The sequence below is a fragment of the Mobula birostris genome, chromosome 15 (assembly GCF_030028105.1).
Source record: "Mobula birostris isolate sMobBir1 chromosome 15, sMobBir1.hap1, whole genome shotgun sequence".
Taxonomy (NCBI): domain Eukaryota; kingdom Metazoa; phylum Chordata; class Chondrichthyes; order Myliobatiformes; family Myliobatidae; genus Mobula; species Mobula birostris.
The window spans coordinates 25,753,523-25,774,325 of NC_092384.1; the positions used below are offsets into that span (position 1 = coordinate 25,753,523).

Genomic DNA, 20,803 nt, shown 5'->3' on the forward strand with positions numbered 1-20,803 from the left:
TTGGTTGTTGTATTTCACTGTTGCAACTGTTGTTCCCACGGGCACTCTCTCTCTCCAGTTTAGGGTCTTAGGTGGATATCTGCAGATTTCACTTCAGTATCTTAGAAAGGCTGTTCAAACTCATTTGTGCAATGACTGAAACAGCCGAGCCAGTATCTATTGTTATTTTTCACATTGCATCTAGTCCTGTGTCACTCTCATCATCAGATTTTTTCATCAACAGCATGCAGATCAGTGCTCTTTTTGAAACTGCAGCTTGACCTTTTCACTTTTCCTCTTCCCTGTTCAGTCCATTTATTTTTGTCTGCCCAACATGCTCTTTGTATGTGAATTACTTTGTTGCATTTCTGCAAGTTTCGCTTTTAAACCTGCATTGATCGGGTGTTTGGCCAGACAAGTTTCTGCTTAGACTTTACAATTTTGTTTTGTTTGTTTTTACACTCATTCCTGACTGCAACTCAATTTCGTCTCTGTTTCCTGTTTTCATAGATACAGTGATTTCAATTGCTCTTTTAAAGGTAATTTGTGCTTCAGTTCGGAGCTGTTTTTGAATGCTTTGTTTGTAAGATACCACAAACTAAATGATCTCTCAGTGCATCATCAAGCCTGTCACTGAACTGACAATGCCCAGATAATCTCTTCCATTCAGCCACATCCACTGAAAAAAATTGACTCCCTTTCCTTTTGATTCCACTTGTGAAACCTAAAGTATTCCGCAATCACAATGGATTTGGTTCTAAATATTCCTGCATTACTTTCATGATAGCAGCAAAGCTCGTTTCTGCTGATTTGGTTGGAGCCGTCAAACTTGTAAACAAACTAAGCCTTTAAACCCAAAGCATTCAGCAAAACTCGCACTTGTGTCTCATTGGCTACTTCATTTGCTTCAAAATACTGTTCAATTTGTTCCATATACAGCAGCCAGTTATCTCTGTGCAGTTGAACTCCTCTGTCTTTCTGACGTAATCAGCCATTTCTGCTCTTAGATTAAATTTATGCTTATTATCACTCGGTACTCACTGTTTATGAACCAGTGAATTTGTCCAGTTTTTCTGCCTCTTTTAACTTTCTTCCAAAGAGAGACATGCTGTACTGTTTTTTTATAACTTCAAACTTCTCGCTGCATTTCAACAGATAGGCAGCCATCCTGGGTTTGTTTTAAAAATATCTTGTCGCCACTGTCACGTTTTGTAACTGCAAGACATGAAAACTAAATGTGGCACAGTGACTTACGCCATTCATGTACTAGTACATACAGTGTTGGGAAATGTATTGTTAATGCAGCTCGGTAAAAGGAACAATAATGCAGACTATTATCTAAATGGGGAGAAGGTTCAAACGTCAAGAGTGCAGAGGGACTTAGACATCCTCGTGCACAAAATGCCCAGAAGGTTAATTTACAGGTTGAGTCTGTGGTAAAGAGGCAGTTGCAATGTTGGTATGTACTTTAAGGGAAATAGAATATAAAAGCAAGAAGATAATGCTGAGCCTTTATAAAACACTAGTCAGGGTACACTTGGGGTATTGTCAACTGTTTAGGGCCCCATATCTCAGAAAGGATGTGTTTTCATTGGAGAGAGTCCAGAGCAAGTTCATGAGGATGATTCCAGGAATGAAGGGATTAACATATGAGCAGCATTTGGCAGCTTTAGGCCTGTACTCAGTGGAATTTGGAAGAATCCAGAGGGTCTCATTGAAACCTATCGAATGTTGAAAGGACTAGATAGGGTGGATGTGGAGAGGATGTTTCCTATAGTGAGAGTATTCAGAGTTGGGGGGCACAGCCTCAAAACTGAGTGGTGATCCTTTAGAACAGAGGTAAGAAGGAATTCTTTACCCAGAGAGTAGTGAGTCCGTGGAATGCTCTGCCACAGACTGCGGTGGAGGCCAAGTCCGTGGGTATATTTAAGGCGGAAGTTGATTGTTTCATGATCAATCAGGCCATCAAAGGATATGGTGAGAAAGCAGGTGTATGGATTTGAGTGGGATCCGGGATCAGCCATGATGGAATGGTGGAACAGACTTGGTGAGCTGAATGGCCTAATTCTGCTCCTTTGTCTTATGATTATGGGAGGGAAAAGGGGAGGGAAGCGAAGAGGAGAGGGGGAAGGAAGGAAGGAGGGTGGGGGGAAGGAGAATAAGGGGGAAGGGAGGGGGATGGGAGAACCAAGGAAAGGGGAAGAGAGGGGGAAGGTGGAGGGGGGAAGGGGAGAGAAGGGGAAGGTGGAAGGGAAGGGGAGGGGGGGAAGGTGGAAGGGAAGGGGAGAGAGGGGTGAACGTGGAAAGGAAGGGGAGTGAGGAGAACGGTGGAAGGGAAGGGGAGAGGGGGGAAGGTGGAAGGGAAGGGGAGAGAGGGGGAAGGTGGAAGGGAAGGGGAGAGAGGGGGAAGGTGGAGGGGAAGGGGAGAGAGAGGGGAAGGTGGAAAGGAGGGGGAGTGAGGGGAACGGTGGAAGGGAAGGGGAGAGAGGGGGAAGGTGGAGGGGGGAAGGTGGAAGGGAGTGAGGGGGAAGGTGGAAGAGAAGGGGAGAGAGGGGGAAGGGGAAGGGGAGAGAGGGGGAAGGTGGAGGGAGAAGGGGAGAGAGGGGGAAGGTGGAAGGAAAAGGAAGAGAGGAGTAAGGTGGAGAGGGGTAAGGTGGAGAAGGGGAAGGGGAGGAGGGAAACGGAGGAGGATGGTGGAGGGATATGGAGGAGGAGGAGGAAGGTAGGGAGGGGGTGGTGGGGGGGGTGAGGACAGACATGCCTTTCTTTCCCCCTGCCCTGCCAACACTAGTATGAACATGTCCTTTAATGGCTGCAAGCCGGCTGCCGGTTCATCCTGAAGTGAGTGGGACAGCAGGTGTGCAGTATCAAGTCACTAATGATCATATCTCGCACACTAACAACTTAAAGAGAGTGTTGCACTTTTATTAGGATTGTGATTAAATGCTGCATATAACCTGAAATGGCATACATAGGAGGTGCTTCAGTTTCCTCACACCTTCCATAGATGTACGGTTAGGGTGGGGTTAGAGAGTCATGGGCATGCTATGGTGGAATTCTTCATTAAGATGGAGAGTGATATAGTTAATTCAGTAACAAAGGTTCTGAACTTAAAGAAGGGTAACTTTGAAGGTATGAGACGTGAATTAGCTAAGATAGACTGGCAAATGACACTTAAAGGTTTGACGGTGGATATGCAATGGCAAGCATTTAAAGGTTGCATGGATGAACTACAACAATTGTTCATCCCAGTTTGGCAAAAGAATAAACCAGGGAAGGTAGTGCACCCGTGGCCAACAACGGAAATTAGGGATAGTATCAATTCCAAAGACGAAACATACAAATTAGCCAGAAAAAGTGGCACAACAGAGGACTGGGAGAAATTCAGAGTCCAGCAGAGGAGGACAAAGGGCTTAATTAGGAAAGGGAAAAAAGATTATGAGAGAAAGCTGGCAGGGAACATAAAAACTGACTGTAAAAGCTTTTACAGATATGTGAAAAGAAAAAGATTGGTAAAGACAAATGTAGCTCCCTTACAGTCAGAAACAGGTTAATTGATCATGGGGACCAAGGACATGGCAGACCAATTGAATAATTACTTTGGTTCTGCCTTCACTAAGGAAGACATAAATAATCTTCCGGAAATAGTAGGGGACAGAGGGTCCAGTGAGATGGAGGAACTGAGGGAAATACATGTTAGTAGGGAAGTGGTGTCAGGTAAATTGAAGGGTTTAAAGGCAGATAAATCCGCAGGGCCAGATGGTCTGCATCCCAGAGTGCTTAAGGAAGTAGCCCAAGAAATAGTAGATGCATTAGTGATAATTTTTCAAAACTCTTTAGATTCTGGATTAGTTCCTGAGGATTGGAGGGTGGCTAATGTAATCCAGGTTTTTAAAAAAGGAGGGAGAGAGAAACTGGGGAATTATAGACCGATAAGCTTGACATCGGTGGTGGGGAAACTGCTGGAGTCAGTTATCAAAGATGTGATAACAGCACATTTGGAAAGTGGTGAAATCATCGGACAAAGTCAGCATGGATTTGTGAAAGGAAAATCATGTCTGATGAATCTCATAGAATTTTTTGAGGATGTAACTAGTAGAGTGGATAGGGGAGAACCAGTGGATGTGGTATATTTGGATTTTCAAAAGGCTTTTGACAAGGTCCCACACAGGAGATTAGTGTGTAAACTTAAAGCACACAGTATTGGGGGTATGGTATTGATGTGGATAGAGAATTGGTTGGCAGACAGGAAGCCAAGAGTGGGAATAGTCGGGACCTTTTCAGAATGGCAGGCAGTGACTAGTGGGGTACCGCAAGGCTCAGTACTGGGACCCCAGTTGTTTACAATATATATTAATGACTTAGATGAAGGAATTAAATGCAGCATCTCCAAGTTAGCGGATGACACGAAGCTGGCCATAGTGTTAGCTGTGAGGAGGATGCTAAGAGGATGCAGGGTGAATTGGATAGGTTGGGTGAGTGGGCAAATTCATGGCAGATGTAATTTAATGTGGATAAATTTGAGGTTATCCACTTTGGTGGCAAGAACAGGAAAACAGATTATTATCTGAATGGTGGCCGATTAGGAAAAGGGGAGGTGCAACAAGACCTGGGTGTCATTGTACACCAGTCATTGAAAGTGGGCATGCAGGTATATCAGGCGGTGAAAAAGGCGAATGGTATTTTGGCATTCATAGCAAAAGGATTCGAGTACAGGAGCAGGGAGGTACGACTGCAGTTGTACAAGTTCTTGGTGAGACCACACCTGGAGTATTGTGTGCAGTTTTGGTCCCCTAATCTGAGGAAAGACATTCTTGCCATAGAGGGAGTACAAAGAACATTCACCAAATTGATTCCTGGGATGGCAGGACTTTCATATGATGAAAGACTGGATCGACTAGGAGTATACTCTCTGGAGTTTAGAAGATTGAAGGGGGGTCTTATTGAAATGTATAAAATTCTAAAGGGATTGGACAGGCTAGATGTAGGAAGATTGTTCCCGATGTTGGGGAAGTCCAGAACGAGGGGTCACAGTTTGAGGATAAAGAGGAAGCCTTTTAGGAGTGAAATTAGGAAAAACTTCTTCACACAGAGAGTGGTGAATCTGTGGAATTCTCTGCCACAGGGAACTGTTGAGGCCAGTTCATTGGCTATATTTAAGAGGAAGTTAGATATTGCCCTTGTGGCTAAAGGGATCAGTGGGTATGGAGAGAAGGTAGGTACAGGGTTCTGAGTTGGATGATCAGCCATGATCGTACTGAATGGTGGTGCAGGCTCAAAGGGCCGAATGGCCTACTCCTGCACCTATTTTCTATATTTCTGTGCTTTGTGGTGCCAGAGGTATGGCGACACTTGCAGGCTGCCCCTAGCACATCCTCATCGTATGTTGGTTGTGGACGCAAATGTCGAATTTCACTGTACATTTCAATGTTTTGATGTACATGTTACAAATAAAGCTAATCTTTAATCTTTAATTTCTACTAAAAGGAACTCCCAGTTTTAACCAAGTAAATCAGAGTTGCTGTGAATAATTACTATGATTAATCTCAAAGTAGCTGGCTTAGGAACAGATCCTTTCTTAGAAAGTACATTGTTTGCTCTTGTTGATGTCCATCTCCATGAAAATAAAGGGGGCATACGTTAATTTCAGATCGCTGCCTGGTGAGGTTTATTCATCTCTGCACTGAACTGTGGCTGTGGTCTGCAACTTTCACAGTGTGAACTTCAGTTCTGAATGCTATTTGCTTACTTTTATTGTTGGTATGTTTTTTCTCACTTCACACTGGGTGTTTGGCTATCTTCTTTTGTTTTAATGAGTTCTGTTGGGTTTCTTTGCTTTGAGGCTACCTGTAAGATGAGGATCAAGGTTGTATAATGTACGCATACTTGATAATCAATGTACTCTGAACTTTGTCATCTGTCATAATCTGGTTGAATATGACTGTTTTTTAATTTTCTGCATTATTGTATTTATCTTAAAATTCCACCACAAAGAATTGTGTAAATACTATGGGCTCCTGCTGTTGTAAAAAGAGTTATTGATCAGCATTTTTCACAAGCGAAGGGAAGTACTTGTACTTTTTCCACCACAGCAGATCATGTCATGTCCAGTCTATTGCTCAGTGCACTTTCAGCGTGGCTGGTGTCAGGGTCAGTTCCCGAGTCACGCTCTTGATTTATTTTATTGGAGCTCTCTTATGCTGATGCCATGGACAGAGTCACTGATCAGGCTCTGGAATCCAGCTCCTTTGTCTAAGTTTCGACCAAGACCATAATGTGGTCTGGAGTACATGAGTCTGCAGATGCTAGAATCTGGTGGAACAAACAAAACGCTGGAGGAACTCAATGGGTCAGGCAGCATCTTTGGAGAGAAATGGATGTCAACGTTTCAAGTTGAGGCCCTCACATGTACTGCCTGTCCAGACCCAGTTCAGATGAAGGATCTCAACCTAAAACATCAACTGTCCACTTCACTCCACAGTCCCACCACATTCTCCAGCATGTTGTTTGTTTCGCTGGAGCTCGGTAAGTTCCAGCAACACCCAAGTGATAACTCATCTTTTTTGGTTGGTTTATTTCTTTTTGTTTCCTCCCACAGTCCAAAGATCTGTCGGTTTGTAGGTTAATTGTTATAGTAGGTTGTCCTGTGATTAGGCGAGCATTAAGTCAGGGGATAGCTGGGCGGTGGGGCTCGAAGGGCCTATTCCACACTGTATCTTAATAAATAATAAATAATTTTTTAAACATTTAAAGATACAGCACAAAACTGGCCCTTCTGGTCCAACAAACCGCACCACCCAGAAACCCACCGATTTAACCCTAGCCTAATCACAGGACAATTAACCGACTAACCAGTAAGTCTTTGGAATGTGGGAGGAAACCAGAGCACCCGGAGGAAAGCCACATGGTCATTGGGGAAGACATACAAACTCCTTACAGATGGGGCTGGAATTGAACTCTGAACTCCGATGCCTCAAGCTGTAACAGTGTCACAATAACACTTTCCATTACTTTGGTGTTCTGATTGGGTGGTAATTAACTGGATGGATTTTTAATGATGATCTAGTAGTTTAATGGTTATTATTACTTAGCCTAACTTATTCTTTTGAAATTCCAGATTATTTAGCTAACCATATTTAAAAGTCACAACCACTGTGATGGAATTTGACCTCTTGTCCACAGGTCATCAGTGCAAGATCCTGGTCTCGGCCCAAAACGTCGACCATTTATTGATTTCCGTAGATGCTGCCAGACCTGCTGAGTTCCTCCAGCATTTTGTGTGCATTGCTTTGGATTTACAGCATCTGCAGAATCTCCTGTGTGTATGATCTGCTGCTCCACTGTGAAGTCTCTACAAGGGACTTCTACCCTGAAGAACTTTAGATTGTTTCTTCAACATGAGTTCAGTGAACCCTCTCTGACTGCTCCCCTCTTCTGCTCTCCAACTCTTTGACCATGTACTCACTCAAAGCTGCCACTCCTCTATCAGATTCCTTCCTCTCCAGCCCTTGGCCTTTCCCACCCACCTGGCTTCACCTATCACCTTCCAGCTAGCTCCCTACCCCTCTCCACCTGTTTATTCTGGCATCTTCCCCCTTCTTCTTCCATCGTGAAGGAGGGTCTCAGGCTGAGACGGCCACTGTTCCGCCAGCATTTTGTGTGCCTTGCTTTGGCTTTCTAGCATCGGCAGACTTTCCTGAGCTTCTGGCGAATCCTGTTATTTCACCAGCATACTATTTGCTTAATATCCCCTGTTAATAAAAAGTGATCAAATTTAAAATTGGCATTGCATCATCCTTGCATTAATGGCATATACTTGCAGGATTTATTTATTTTACTTAATTGACACCCAGCGTGGAGTTGCTCCTCCGGCCTTTCAGAGCCCACCACCCTGCAATCCCCTGATTTAATCTCAGCCTAATTAATCCATTTACAATGATCAATTAGCCTACTATAACACCGCGGGAAAAGTTTTACTGCTAACGTAATGGTCTTTCTGTGGAAGCAGTGTTTGGTTTATGGTTGGAGATAACGGGTGCTTTGGAATGTGAGCCGTCCGATCAGGGGCGCGGTTTTTTGTGTTGTGTGCCTGACGCCGTTGTGAGCTGGGTCCTTTGTTTGGCAGGAGAGGAAGAGAGAAGACGCTGGAGAGAGCCGGTCGTAGGATTCGATCCAGTGGGGGATCATGATTCGATGGAGCAAGGAGCTGAGGATCGGTGAATCTTACTTTTGGGGAAGAACTGAGCTCCAACTTGTGCATATTTGACTGTTCAAGTACGAGGGGTGATTGATAAGTTTGTGACCTAAGGTAGAAGGAGTCAATTTTAGAAAACCTAGCTCATTTATTTTTCGACATAGTCCCCTCCTACATTTACACACTTAGTCCAGCGGTCGTGGAGCATATGGATCTTGGACCTCCAGAAAGTGTCCACAGCAGGGGTGATTGACAAGTTTGTGGCCTAAGGTAGAAGGAGATGAGTTATTGACTTCAAACTTCCTGCAGTATCACTGAAAGAGTTGAACTGCACGTGCATGTAACGAGAGCTGTATATCTCCTTCTACCTTAGGCCACGAACTTATCAATCACCCCTGCTGTGGACCACCTGGAGGTCCAAGACGCTCTCAGTACATGCACGTGCATCTCAACTCTTTGAGTGAAAATGCAGAAAGCTTGAAGTTAATAACTGATCTCCTTCTACCTCAGGCCACGAACTTATCAATCACCCCTGGTATAATGGGCCCTTTTCTTTACAGACCCTTTAGTTATGATTCATAAATATAATTCCTTTAATCGTATACAGTCAGCGTGCTCTCTGTTGTTTGTAACAGGGTAGCAAATTGCACAGCGTCCACACAAACTGGAGTTTGGGATGGGAGAACTGTCTCAATCTCATGGAATTGGTGAGACTGGAGAGTCTCTTACGCAGCCCAAGGAAACCGGGCTTCCACCAGCTGCTACATCTTTGGACTGTGGGGGGACGCAAAGAAAACACACATGGTCATGAGAAGAATGTACAACCTCCTCACAGGCATCAGCGGGAATTGAACCTGGGTCATCTGTACTGTAAATTGTTGTGCTACGCACCGCCCTTATGCTACCATGTTTTAAAATACTGTTGCCATAGGGACAGATAGGTTCTCCAAAACTTCTTGACTCTCATGTAGAACTCACACAAAGCTCTGTCCCCTCTGTTGCTACATATTATCTGCTCCTGGTTAGGCTTTTTTCCCTCAGTTACACCATTCCTATGTCGTCAACAGTAGGAGCACAACCAGGCCACCAGGAGAATGGGCAAACACTGTACAGGTGAAATGGAGGTCAGTCTGAAACCCAAACAGTAAGGCAGGAGCAATATCTGTTGCTCCTCACTACCACCGCCTCCCCTGCATCACTGAGCTGCCTTTATATTCTTCCATATTCCTCTCAGCCTGTTCCCCACTCCCCCAGCTGTCAATGATCTCCCTTATGTACACAAAGGCATTCTTCCTTCTGTCTGGCCTGGTACTCTTCCTCAATCCTGTTTCATGTGGCAGACTCCTCCTCCCCTCCTTAACTCGCACTGGTATTCCAACCCCAATCTTTTAATCGCATGGTGACATTCTCTATTGCCCTCAACCTCCATGTTTGCGAGCATTTACGATTGTTGCCATTGTGGGTGAAAGTGCATCCTTAAAATATTTCATCCCTTGGAACAGAATCAGAGCAACAGAGCACAGCTCGCCGCCTTAGGACAGGAATGATGAACCAGGAGCAGTGAGTCACACTTTCTACCAGCAAAGAAGGCACTTAAAAGTAAAAGTAGAAATGTAATTTATCCTTTAATGTAAACGCTAGAGAACTTAAGCAACTGAAGAGGGTGCAGAGAGTGCAGGTGTCCTTCTGTCCTTTAGTGGAAGCATCTAAATGACTTCTACTTCTTCACTTTCCGGTCATACGTTCCAGCACCCTGGTAATTTGCAACGTAACCTGTATTTTCTGCTATGTACTCCCTGCCACTGATCCCTTTGCCTTTTCCGCTTTCGTCAAAGCGTTCCTTGTGGGAACCCGTGTACTTAGAGATGTCTGTCAGTCTTTCAATGCCACCTCCTTTAGTTGCAACCTAGAAGGAGAAACGACATTGAAAAGGTTAGATTTTTTTTTAAATATCTGTCGTTTTCACCATAAGTTTGCATTGAGGTCACTGGTCAAATGGGTGAGATTACATTTTTATGTCCAAAACAGATAAAGAGGGACTACAAACTGCTGCATTCATACAAGTTCCACAGGAGATCATGATTACATTTGAGAAAAGGTTTGAAGATAATGGAAGTATTAGGACCTTGTGCTTCACCAGGGTTATTAAAATGGGAATATATGAGGTCTGGTGCTGCCTAGGTTTGTTGGAACTGGAGTTGGCAGTGGGGTCTGAGGTCTGGTGCTGCCCGGTTTACTGAAACTGGTGTTGGCAGTGGGGTCTGAGATCTGGTGCTGCCTGGGTTCACTGGAACTGGAGTTGGCAGTGGGGTCTGGGGTCTGAGGTCTGGGTCTGCCTGGGTTCTCTGAAACTGGAGTTGGCAGTGGGGTCTGAGGTCTGAGGTCTGGTGCTGCCTGGGTTCTCTGGAACTGGAGTTGGCAGTGGGGTCTGAGGTCTGCTGTTGCCTGGGTTCATTGGAACTGGAGTTGGCAGTGGGGTCTGAGGTCTGAGGTCTGGTGCTGCCCGGGTTCACTGGAACTAGAGTTGGCAGTGTGGTCTGAGATCTGGTGTTGCCCGGGTTTGTTGGAACTGGAGTTGGCAGTGGGGTCTGAGGTCTGGTGCTGCCCGGGTTCTCTGGAACTGGAGTTGGCAGTGGGGTCTGAGGTCTGCTGTTGCCTGGGTTCATTGGAACTGGAGTTGGCAGTGGGGTCTGAGGTCTGAGGTCTGGTGCTGCCTGGGTTCACTGGAACTGGAGTTGGCAGTGGGGTCTGAGGTCTGGTGCTGCCCGGGTTCACTGGAACTAGAGTTGGCAGTGTGGTCTGAGATCTGGTGTTGCCCGGGTTCGTTGGAACTGGAGTTGGCAGTGTGGTCTGAGGTCTGGTGTTGCCCGGGTTCACTGGAACTGGAGTTGGCAGTGGGGTCTGGGGTCTGAGGTCTGAAGTCTGGTGCTACCCAGGTTCTCTGGAACTGGAGTTGGCAGTGGGGTCTGAGGTCTGCTGTTGCCTGGGTTCGTTGGAACTGGAGTTGGCAGTGGGGTCTGAGGTCTGGTGCTGCCTGGGTTCACTGGAACTGGAGTTGGCAGTGGAGTTTGAGGTCTGGTGCTGTCCAGGTTCATTGGAACTGGAGTTGGCAGTGGGGTGTGAGGTCTGAGGTCTGGTGCTGCCCGGGTTCACTGGAACTGGAGTTGGCAGTGGGGTTCGAGGTCTGGTGCTGCCCGGGTTCACTGGAACTGGAGTTGGCAGTGCAGTCTGAGGTCTGAGGTCTGGTTCTGCCCAGGTTCACTGGAACTGGAGTTGGCAGTATGGTCTGAGATCTGGTGCTGCCCAGGTTCACTGGAACTGGAGCTGGCAGTGGAGTCTGAGGTCTGGTGCTGCCCAGGTTCACTGGAACTGGAGTTGGCAGTGGGGTCTGAGGTCTGGTGCTGCCCGGGTTCTCTGGAACTGGAGTTGGCAGTGGGGTCTGAGGTCTGAGGTCTGGTGCTGCCCGGGTTCACTGGAACTGGAGATGGCGATGATTGCATTCCCGGAATGAAGGCGTCCAGGGCTATTGGAACCGGGGTCGGAAACAACTGGATCTGTGGTCTGGAGTACTGAGACCTGATGCTTTGTGGAAGCAAGAAAGGCAAAGAACTGGCAGTTGAAGGCATGGATATGGTGGAAGATGAAATGTTGGATGTTTCCATGGTAGGTGAAGGAGAAAGAGGCCTGCAGCTTTGGCAGAGACTGAGACTGGACCTGCAGGTACCTCTGCAGAGTGGAGAGGGTTTACGTGACAAATAGACCTGTTTCAGATTTTATCTTTTTGTACATTCACCTTTAAATATGTTTGCCAATCTCATCCCCTTAAAACTGTATCATTTAGGGCATACTCTAAATTTCTTTTTAACATGGTCCTTATATGGCCATTAACAAGCTTTTATCATCTTCACTTACACCAACGCTCATATAAAAAAAAGTCTCGGCATTGATTCTGTGGGACACTAATACCCGTACACATACTAAGCAAATCTAAAAAGCAACAAATTTACCCAGCTATTTTCCCAAGATCAACACATCTCTTACATAGCAACTTATCAACACCCTTTGAAACCTGTTAGAAATTCATGTTCTTTTCTCACAAAATAGAATTAGTTAAAACACCACTGACCACCTTTCATCAGCTGGTGCCTTTTCCATCAACTCTTGAAGTTCATCCATAATGAGCAGAAACTAACTGATCTATTATTTTATCGAGTTCACATCTCCATCAGTGGTTAGTGATTTTCACTCTCCCGTCTTTGGAAACATTTTCATATTTAAAGTAATTTCAGGAATATAATGGTGAGTGATCTTATTATCAATTTTGTCAAAATAAACTTGGACAGTAATCGGTGCAATACTGGAGGAAGGGGTGCTATGTGAGGGAGATTTGATCTACCCGCTCAAAAGTACCAACAAAAGATACTTTAAAAATATCCTTAAGACAATAGAGATACCCTGACATAAAAAGAAAATTCCTCTAATCATTCCTCAGTCAACATCTCTTCAATTTATTATTCAACCACAAGCCCAGTGCTGATTTCACCGCTGTACAAGAAACTTGCCATGTAAACTCTTTTGAACTCTCCTCCCCCACCCCTACCATCACCTTAAAGCTATCCCTCTTAGCATTTAACATTTCCACCCTGAAACGACGACTGTTGAAGGGTCTTGGCCTGAAATGTTGACTGTTTAATTCCTTCTACAGCTGCCACCCGACCTATTGAGTTCCTCCAGAACTTTGTGTGTTGTTCAGGATTTCCAGCAACCGTACACTCCCTTATGCTCCTGACTGTCTAGATTATCTGTGCTTGACAAGTTTACATTGGAAATCGGTTTATGATTGTCCCATGTACTGAGATACAATGCAACATTTTTGCTTCAGTGCCGTCCCAACACATCAGTCCATTCAGTCAGGTCTTCCTTAGTCCAAGCTTGTTCATCCTCTCCTTATAGCTGATCTCTTTAATCCAGACAACATCCTGGTGAACTTATCTGTACCCTGTTCAAAGCCGCTACATCTTTCTTGTAATGAGGCAAGCAGACCTGCACACAATTCTCCAAATTGTAGCACCACTGCCGACGACGGGAAATCTGTCCTGCCTGCTCTATCACCTTCACACCATAGGTGCTACTTTTAGGGAGCTATGGACCTCCTCCAAAATCCCTCAGTACATCAATCCTCCCAGAAACTCTATCCCTTCATCTTACGTGCAAACTCCCAAAGTGTAACACCTCACACTGGTCCAGATGAAGCTCCAGCCATCATTTCTCTGAGAACATTCCTGATTGGTTAAGATCCTGCTGAATCATTGGACAACCTTCCTCATTGTCCGTAACTGGAGCACAGATGTACTGTACGTTTTCATGTTTCCTAGCACCATGTCTCAATGTTTAGTAGACCTCCACGTTACTGTTTTTTCACTGTTACTCAAACCTTCCTAGACTACTTATATCCTAACTTCCAACCCTTGTCAGTTTATTAGTTAGAATCTATTAACTTCTATTCATTTCTCTACATACAAAATTCTTCCTGTTTCTGCCATTCTTTCATGATTCACAATCCAGTGTCAATATCTTAATCAGCTTAACCTGAGAACATAAGCAAGGTTTTCTGAACAGGCACAGGACAGTATCAGAAGTTATAAAATGCACATATCATTTATAGAAAACTGGCACCTTGCTACCTGAATAGGTCTCAATTGTGAAGCTTCTACTTCATCATTTTCCAACCTTTGACGTTGAGAGTGAAAAAGTTTGTATTCGTAAGTGCTTAGTCGATTCCACACTGTCAGAGAAAGAACGTGTCCAAGTTATGTGCCGCCTGCAAATTCTGCACTGAATCTCTAACGATGTCTTGCAAAATGAGTAATACTATTAAGTTCATTTTGGGTGTTAGTGCTGGGCTTTAGACATAAATGAAAAACAAATTTAGAAGTAAAATTTATTAAGATAGCAAACTGAAAAATACAGGTAAAATGTTTTAAAAGCTTTTGACACTTTAGAAAGAAAATCAAAATGTGTTTTTTTAATGCTGGACACCATTAGAACCTACTTTTATCAAGAAAACATTAAGAAGTTTATCTGATAAACGCTAAAATGTTCATTTTTGCTACTATGTGATATATCAGTGGTTTTGGACGCAATGCACTGTTTTTGCAATTATTCTTAAAGCCTGCTTTCTGAATTGCCAAGCACATTGCTTTCATATAAAAAACACAATTAGGCAGAATATTAGCAAGATATTTTCTGGTTATATGCTTATGGCTGGAGAATTGGCACACGTGCATGCGGTACATCTTGAAAAACAAAAAGGTAACTCTGGCCTTAATTTAATGGACAGAAGAAACACAGGCAAAACATATGAGCCATCAGTAACTCAGAAACACAGAAGAGATTCTGCAGGTGCTGAAAATCTAGAACAACGCACATAAATGCTGGAGGAAGTCAGCAGGCCAGGCAGTATCAATGGAGTAGAATAGACAGTTGCTGTTTCAGGCTGAGACTCTTCATCAGGATTAGAAGTGGGGCGGGGGGGGAGACGCCAGAATAAGGTGGTGGGGGATGATAGGTGAAACAAGGGGAGGGAGAGAGTAAATGAAGGGTAATGATAGACAAAGAGGTGGGAGGTGATACATGGAAGAGGTAAAGGCAAACGGAGTCTGATCGGAGAGGGCAGTGGACCATGGGAGAAAGGAAAGGAGGAAAGACACCAGAGGGAAGTAATGGGCAGGTGAGGAGAAAATAAGGGGCAGCGGGGAGCCAGATTGGGAAATGCAAGAGGGGTGGGAGAGCAGAAGAAATTACCATAGGTTAGAGAAATTAATGCCTATGTCTTCAGGTTGGATCCAACAACCTCTCTGAAATAAAACTTGTATTTCTTTCATTACCACAGCTACTGCAATTTAGAATTATTCAATTGTCTTCAAGTTATAACCCAAGGCTGTAAAAGATGGTACAAAAAACATCTGATTTTCCATATCCATCACATCATTCTCCCTAACTTCTGCCCTCTTCAACACGATCCAAGCACTAGGCACATCTTTACCTCTCCCAACTCTCCATGATCGCTCTCTACATGACTCCCTGGGGCACTTACTCGTCCCCACTCATCTTCTTCCTGGCACTTATCCCTGCAAGCATGACCAGTTCTATACTTGCCCCTCTCTCACCTCCATTTAGGGTCCCAAACAGTCCTTCCAAGTGAGGCGACGTTTCACCTGCAAATCTGTCAGGGTCATCTACTGTATCTGGTGACGCCCCCTCTACATTGGTGTAGGTTGGGTGGCCACTTGATAAGCACTGTTGCTCCCTCTGCCACAAAAGTTGGGATTTCCCCGTGGGCACACATTTCAATTTGACTTCCCATTCCCATTCCGAAATGTCAGACCATGGCCTCACAGACTGTCATGAGGCCACTCTCAGACTGGAGAAGCAACAACTCATATTCCTTCTGGGTAGCCTCACCAGATGGATATATTTAAAGTGTAGTTTGATGGTTCTTGATTAGTCGGGGCATCAAAGGTTATGGGAAGAAAGCAAGAAAATAGGGTTGAGATGGAAAATAAATCAGTGATGATACAAAGGCAAGCAGATTCATTGGCTGAATGGCCTAATTCTGCTTCTGTGTCTTATTGTCTTCAATTACTATATTTTGATTTCTATAATACATTAATTTCTTTATTTGAAAAAACTCAATCTCAGAATGTCCACTTTGCTAATAATGAATTGGCTTTGCAATCTGAATACAACCAAGAGCCACAGAACTATGAGACGCAAGTGATCTGTCGGTCAATTGAATGTGTATGAGAAGTGCAAAGGCCATTTCTATTTACCTTCATTTCTACTTTCTTTGAATCGTTTCCAAATTTTGAACCTGTCCTGTCAGAATCAGGAATGATTAACTGTGTTTGTTCAGGCATCAGGCTTCTAGATTAGTTTGCTAGTTCATTTATTCTGTACTGTGTCATATGACCTGTGGGATCATGGTTTGTCTATGACCATAATTGTTCTTGGTAGATTTTTCTACAGACATGGTTTGCCATTGCTGCCTTCTGGGTAGTGTCTTTACAAGACAGATGACCCCAACCATTATCAATATTCTTCAGAGATTGCCTGGTGTCAGCGGTCACATAACCGGGACATGATACGCACCAGCTGCTCATATGACCTTCCATCACTGCTCCCATGCCTTCATGTCACGCTGGTCTTGGGTTGGGGGGGTGCTAAGCAGGTGCTACACCTTGTCCAAGGATGACCTGTAGATCAGCAGAGGCAAGGAGCGTCCTGCACCTGCTTTGGTAGAGACGTTTCTCCACCCTGCCATTCATCTAGATTAGTAATCCAATTAAATATTACATTTATGCTGCCCTCTGGGTGAGGTTAACAAAGTGCCCGTCTTCCTTTCAATTATTTCATGAAAATAAATGTAAAGAAATGCAAGGTTTGAGGTCTGCACCCTTGCAGCAGAACAGAAGTGGTAAAACTAAAATTATGGAGCACTACCTTGGTGCTGATAATTACAAGGAACAGTCCAGGACAACCAACGTCTTAGTCAAAAAAAATGGAGTTCTCTTTTGGAAAAGTAGGATTAGTTTGCTCGACTGTGTAAATACTGTATGCCAAGCCTATTTTATCATCTGTCATAATTTCTATGATCTGTCAAAGTAGACACTTCCCATAGTAGAGAATTGATCAAGTTCAACTTTTAAATAATCATTTGCTTGTAACAGAATCTTTAAGACATAATTTAAAGAGGCCTTAATTTCTTTTAGAAAAAACAATACTAGCGGTGAATCTTACTGATGTTAAAACTGGAGCAGACATTTCGTACATTACTTACTGAGGTAGGAGTGGAAGAACAGAAGGTAGCACAAAGCTATCAGTGCAATCAGACTTAGTCCAATAGTGACCACAGCGAGAACAAGAAGAGTAGGTGCGTTTATACGAACGGAAAAATATGGCAGAAATGCAAGCCAAGTATTTGCATCATTTACCGCTGTTGGAATAAAGAGTACAAGTTTAAACTGGATTTAAGTTCCAGCAGATCTCTCCCAATCTACCCTTCATTTAAAGGTTCGAGGTATAATGCTGAAGATTCAGAGCAGTAATTGCTCTGAATGATCTACTGACATTCAGCCTGCCTGATTCCATTAAAGGACTTAAACTGGATAAAAGCCCTCATTGTTTCTTTCGTGAAATGTGCATGGGGGATAAAACTATACAAACTTGATCTGCAACGCATGTCCTTTTATCCATATTTCCACAAACATAACGTTAACGTTTTCAAACATTTTAAAAGCTCAATGACTTTCTGATTTTTATAAACTACCTAAAGTGATAAAATAATTCCATCAGAGCAATATAATCAGTGAGACTTACAAATGTTCAAAGAAAATAAATACACTAACATAATATAAGCTTTTTAGTCACTGTGTGGGGGTGTGTGTACACTGTATGCACTAATATACAATAATATTTCAGTCACCGTCGGGGGGTGTGTACACTGTATACACTAATATACAATATTTCAATGTTATTTCAAGGAATTATTATATCAATGAGAAATAACTGAATATTGATAATGTAGTGTTCTCGTGCATACAGTAATTGCATGAAAGCCAGAAACTCCTAATGCCTTAGTTAATATGGGTGTGTGTACACTGTATGTACTAATATACAATAATATTTCAGTCACCGTCAGGGGGTGTGTACACTGTATACACTAATATACAATATTTCAATGTTATTTCAAGGAATTATTATATCAATGAGAAATAACTGAATATTGATAATGTAGTGTTCTCGTGCATACAGTAATTGCATGAAAGCCAGAAACTCCTAATGCCTTAGTTAATATGGATCTCCAAAACACACTTAAATCAAGATGCAGGAGTATTGTTTACCATTAATATTTCAAAATACTTTTCCGCAAAACATTAACGGAATTAAGAATTTCAATTCAGGATTTTAAATACCTCTGTCTTTACAGTTTATATTCAAATTATCAAGTCATTTGAATTAAGTGTTTAAAAAAACTTGAACTGATATTGATTTTTGAAATCTAATCCTTACTTCAATTGTAAATTTTTGTCTTTAAGTTTTCTTCTTTAATTAATTGCGAGTAGTCAAGGGATTGTCCAGCTTTTGCTTCTTTAGTTTTTCAAGTTTTACTTTTACATGACATACTACTGGGTTACGGTCACTATTCCAGTCTGCACCTGGATACATTTTGCATTGAGTCACTGAGTTTCTAAATCTTTGGTTTACAGTAATAAAGTCAATTTGATTTCTGGTGTTATCACCTGGACTTTTCCAGGTCCACAAGCATCTTGGATGGTTTTTAAAGTAGGTATTCATAATGACCTGATTATTCATCTTGCACCATTCTACCTATTTCTCACCTCTTTCATTTCTTTCCCCTAGTCCAAATTTTCCTATGGTATTTCCATCAGCACCTTGTCCTACTTTAGCATTTAGATCTCCCATGACAATAACAATATCTTGAGATTTGCATCCATCCTTTGCTTGTTCAAGCTCTTCACAGAATTTATCTATATCTTCATTTGTTACATCTGTTGTTGGTGCATATACCTGCATAATTGCTAAACCAAATAGTTGTCCTCTGAATCTTACAAGGAGCACTCTTTCTGATATTGCCCAATGTCCTAAAACACTTTTTGCCATGTTTTCATCCATAAGAATATCTACTCCATTAGTATGGGATGTTCCACAATAATAAATTAGTGTTTTATTTCTATTCTGACAAGTTCCAGCACCTATCCAACGAACTTCGCTAATTCCCATGATGTTAATCTTTAGTCTTTCCATTTCATTTATCACATAGTTCAATCTTCCTGCTTGATATAGGGTTCTTACATTCCAATTGGCAATAATTTTCTTTTGTGTTACTTGAATTTTATGGGCACTAGCTTGATGACGGTCGGGGATCCTCTGCTAACCAGAATCAACCCTATCGAGCGAAGCGTCTTCAGAATTGTCTTGAAGATCCTCTTGACGCTGTTGTTGTGTGATACATTTTGTGAGTTTGACCATGGTTTTCTTAGCAAATAGATTCTAGGAAACCTAGTATCTAGCAAAGCTCTGAAAATCCTCAATCAGAGCCTCATCACCGGTTGCAGTTTAGAGTCATACCCAGGACACTATTGTGGGATAAAGTTGGAAAATTATAAATATGCATTAGAATCGACAATCAAACTATTAATTTTCCAAATCTGTAGCTGGTGAATACAGGTAAACCTGTGTTATTTGGTGGGGATGTGGTGGAGCTAGGGTTCTGCTCCTAGAAAGCAATCCACATGACTATCCTACATAATACAAAGCCACAGTATCTAAACAGGCATAAAGAACTGAGAGATGAATATAATTGCTTATATGTTTGCCATCCGCATCAGATTTTTGGGTGATACTTATGAATTCTGCAAGGGAGAATTTCCATTACCCAAACTGACCTAACAAGTGCTGCCTATATAGGGCTGCAATGCACTCATTCCCTTTGTAAACATAATGGTCTGAATTTAAAGTCACCAACCATAGAACTCACTGCTCTTCTCCCAGAAATATTTCCATAAGAATCAGAATCAGGTTTAATATCACTGGAGTACACTGCAATACATCATTATAAAATTATAATTTACATGAGGTATATATACAGTACTGTGCAAAAGGCTTTGTATTTATAAATATATAAATAGGGTGCCTAACACTCTTGGACAGTGCTGTATTTGTCAACGTGGAGTGGTGAGCAAACTTGTAAATCTGCAGAAGCAAAGGTTACTGGAAATGGTGAGCGGGGAGTACGGCAGGAGGGGTCTGGGACAGGTGGCAGTGCAGGAGTGCTGGGGCAGGGGGTGATGTGGGTGCAGACACACCCGGCCCTGAGACACCAGGCAAGGTCACTTGATTCCAAACAATTGGTTTATTGATCATTACAGAATGTCTCCCTCATGCTTCCTGCTCTCTTCCCTCCCCTTTTCCCCAACCATGATTCCGCTCTTCTTGTCCCCTTCCCACTCTCAGTCCACAATAGGGACTCACATCAGAATCAGGTTTATCAGCACTTACATATGTCATGAAATTTTTTATTTTTGTGGCAGCAGTACAGTGCAATATATAAGCTCACTACAGTACTGTACAAAAGTCTCAGACACCCCAGCTATACATGTGTGCCTAAGACTTTTGCACTGTACTGTAGTAAGTATATCTCTCTGTCTCGCTGCCTATACAATTAAATTACGTCAGTAGCGTAAAAAATGAGGGAAGGTTCTTGGATTCATTGTTCATTCAGAAATATTGTAACAAAGGGAAAAAAGCTTAAACGTTGAGTGTGTATCTTCAGGCTCCTGTAACCTCCTTCTTGATGATAGCAATAAGAAGAGGGCATGTCCTGGGTGATGGCAGTCCGTATGATGGATGCTGCCTTCTTAAGGGATCTATAAAGATCCCACAGTTAGAACCTCTTCTCTTTTGACATGTACAGGTGACCTTGTATTTGGGTTACAAGCCACTTAGGTTACAGAAATTCACTTACAGATTTCACAAATCAGTATCCAAAAATCTTGAGACACAGAATAAATTTCGCTCTTACAGAAGTTATGTCAGGAAAAAAACAAA

The 20,803-nt window shown here is 42.9% G+C and overlaps 1 protein-coding gene across 2 annotated transcripts in view; it reads right to left on the minus strand.

The window, feature by feature from the left end:
- Window positions 1-9,801: 9,801 nt before the first annotated feature.
- The window catches only part of LOC140210492 (palmitoyltransferase ZDHHC1-like), a 67,089-nt gene continuing 56,087 nt past the window's right edge, over window positions 9,802-20,803 (minus strand). Inside the window, exons 6-8 of one of the 2 annotated variants that reach the window (XM_072279484.1) lie at window positions 17,013-17,168; window positions 13,858-13,958; window positions 9,802-10,079 (exon numbers count right to left, since the gene is read on the minus strand). In XM_072279484.1, the coding sequence (XP_072135585.1) occupies window positions 9,891-10,079; window positions 13,858-13,958; window positions 17,013-17,168 (446 nt within the window). In that variant the 3' untranslated portion in view covers window positions 9,802-9,890. Of the gene's footprint in view, window positions 10,080-13,849; window positions 13,959-17,012; window positions 17,169-20,803 lie in introns of both variants that reach the window. The other variant, XM_072279485.1, reaches the window with a different exon arrangement.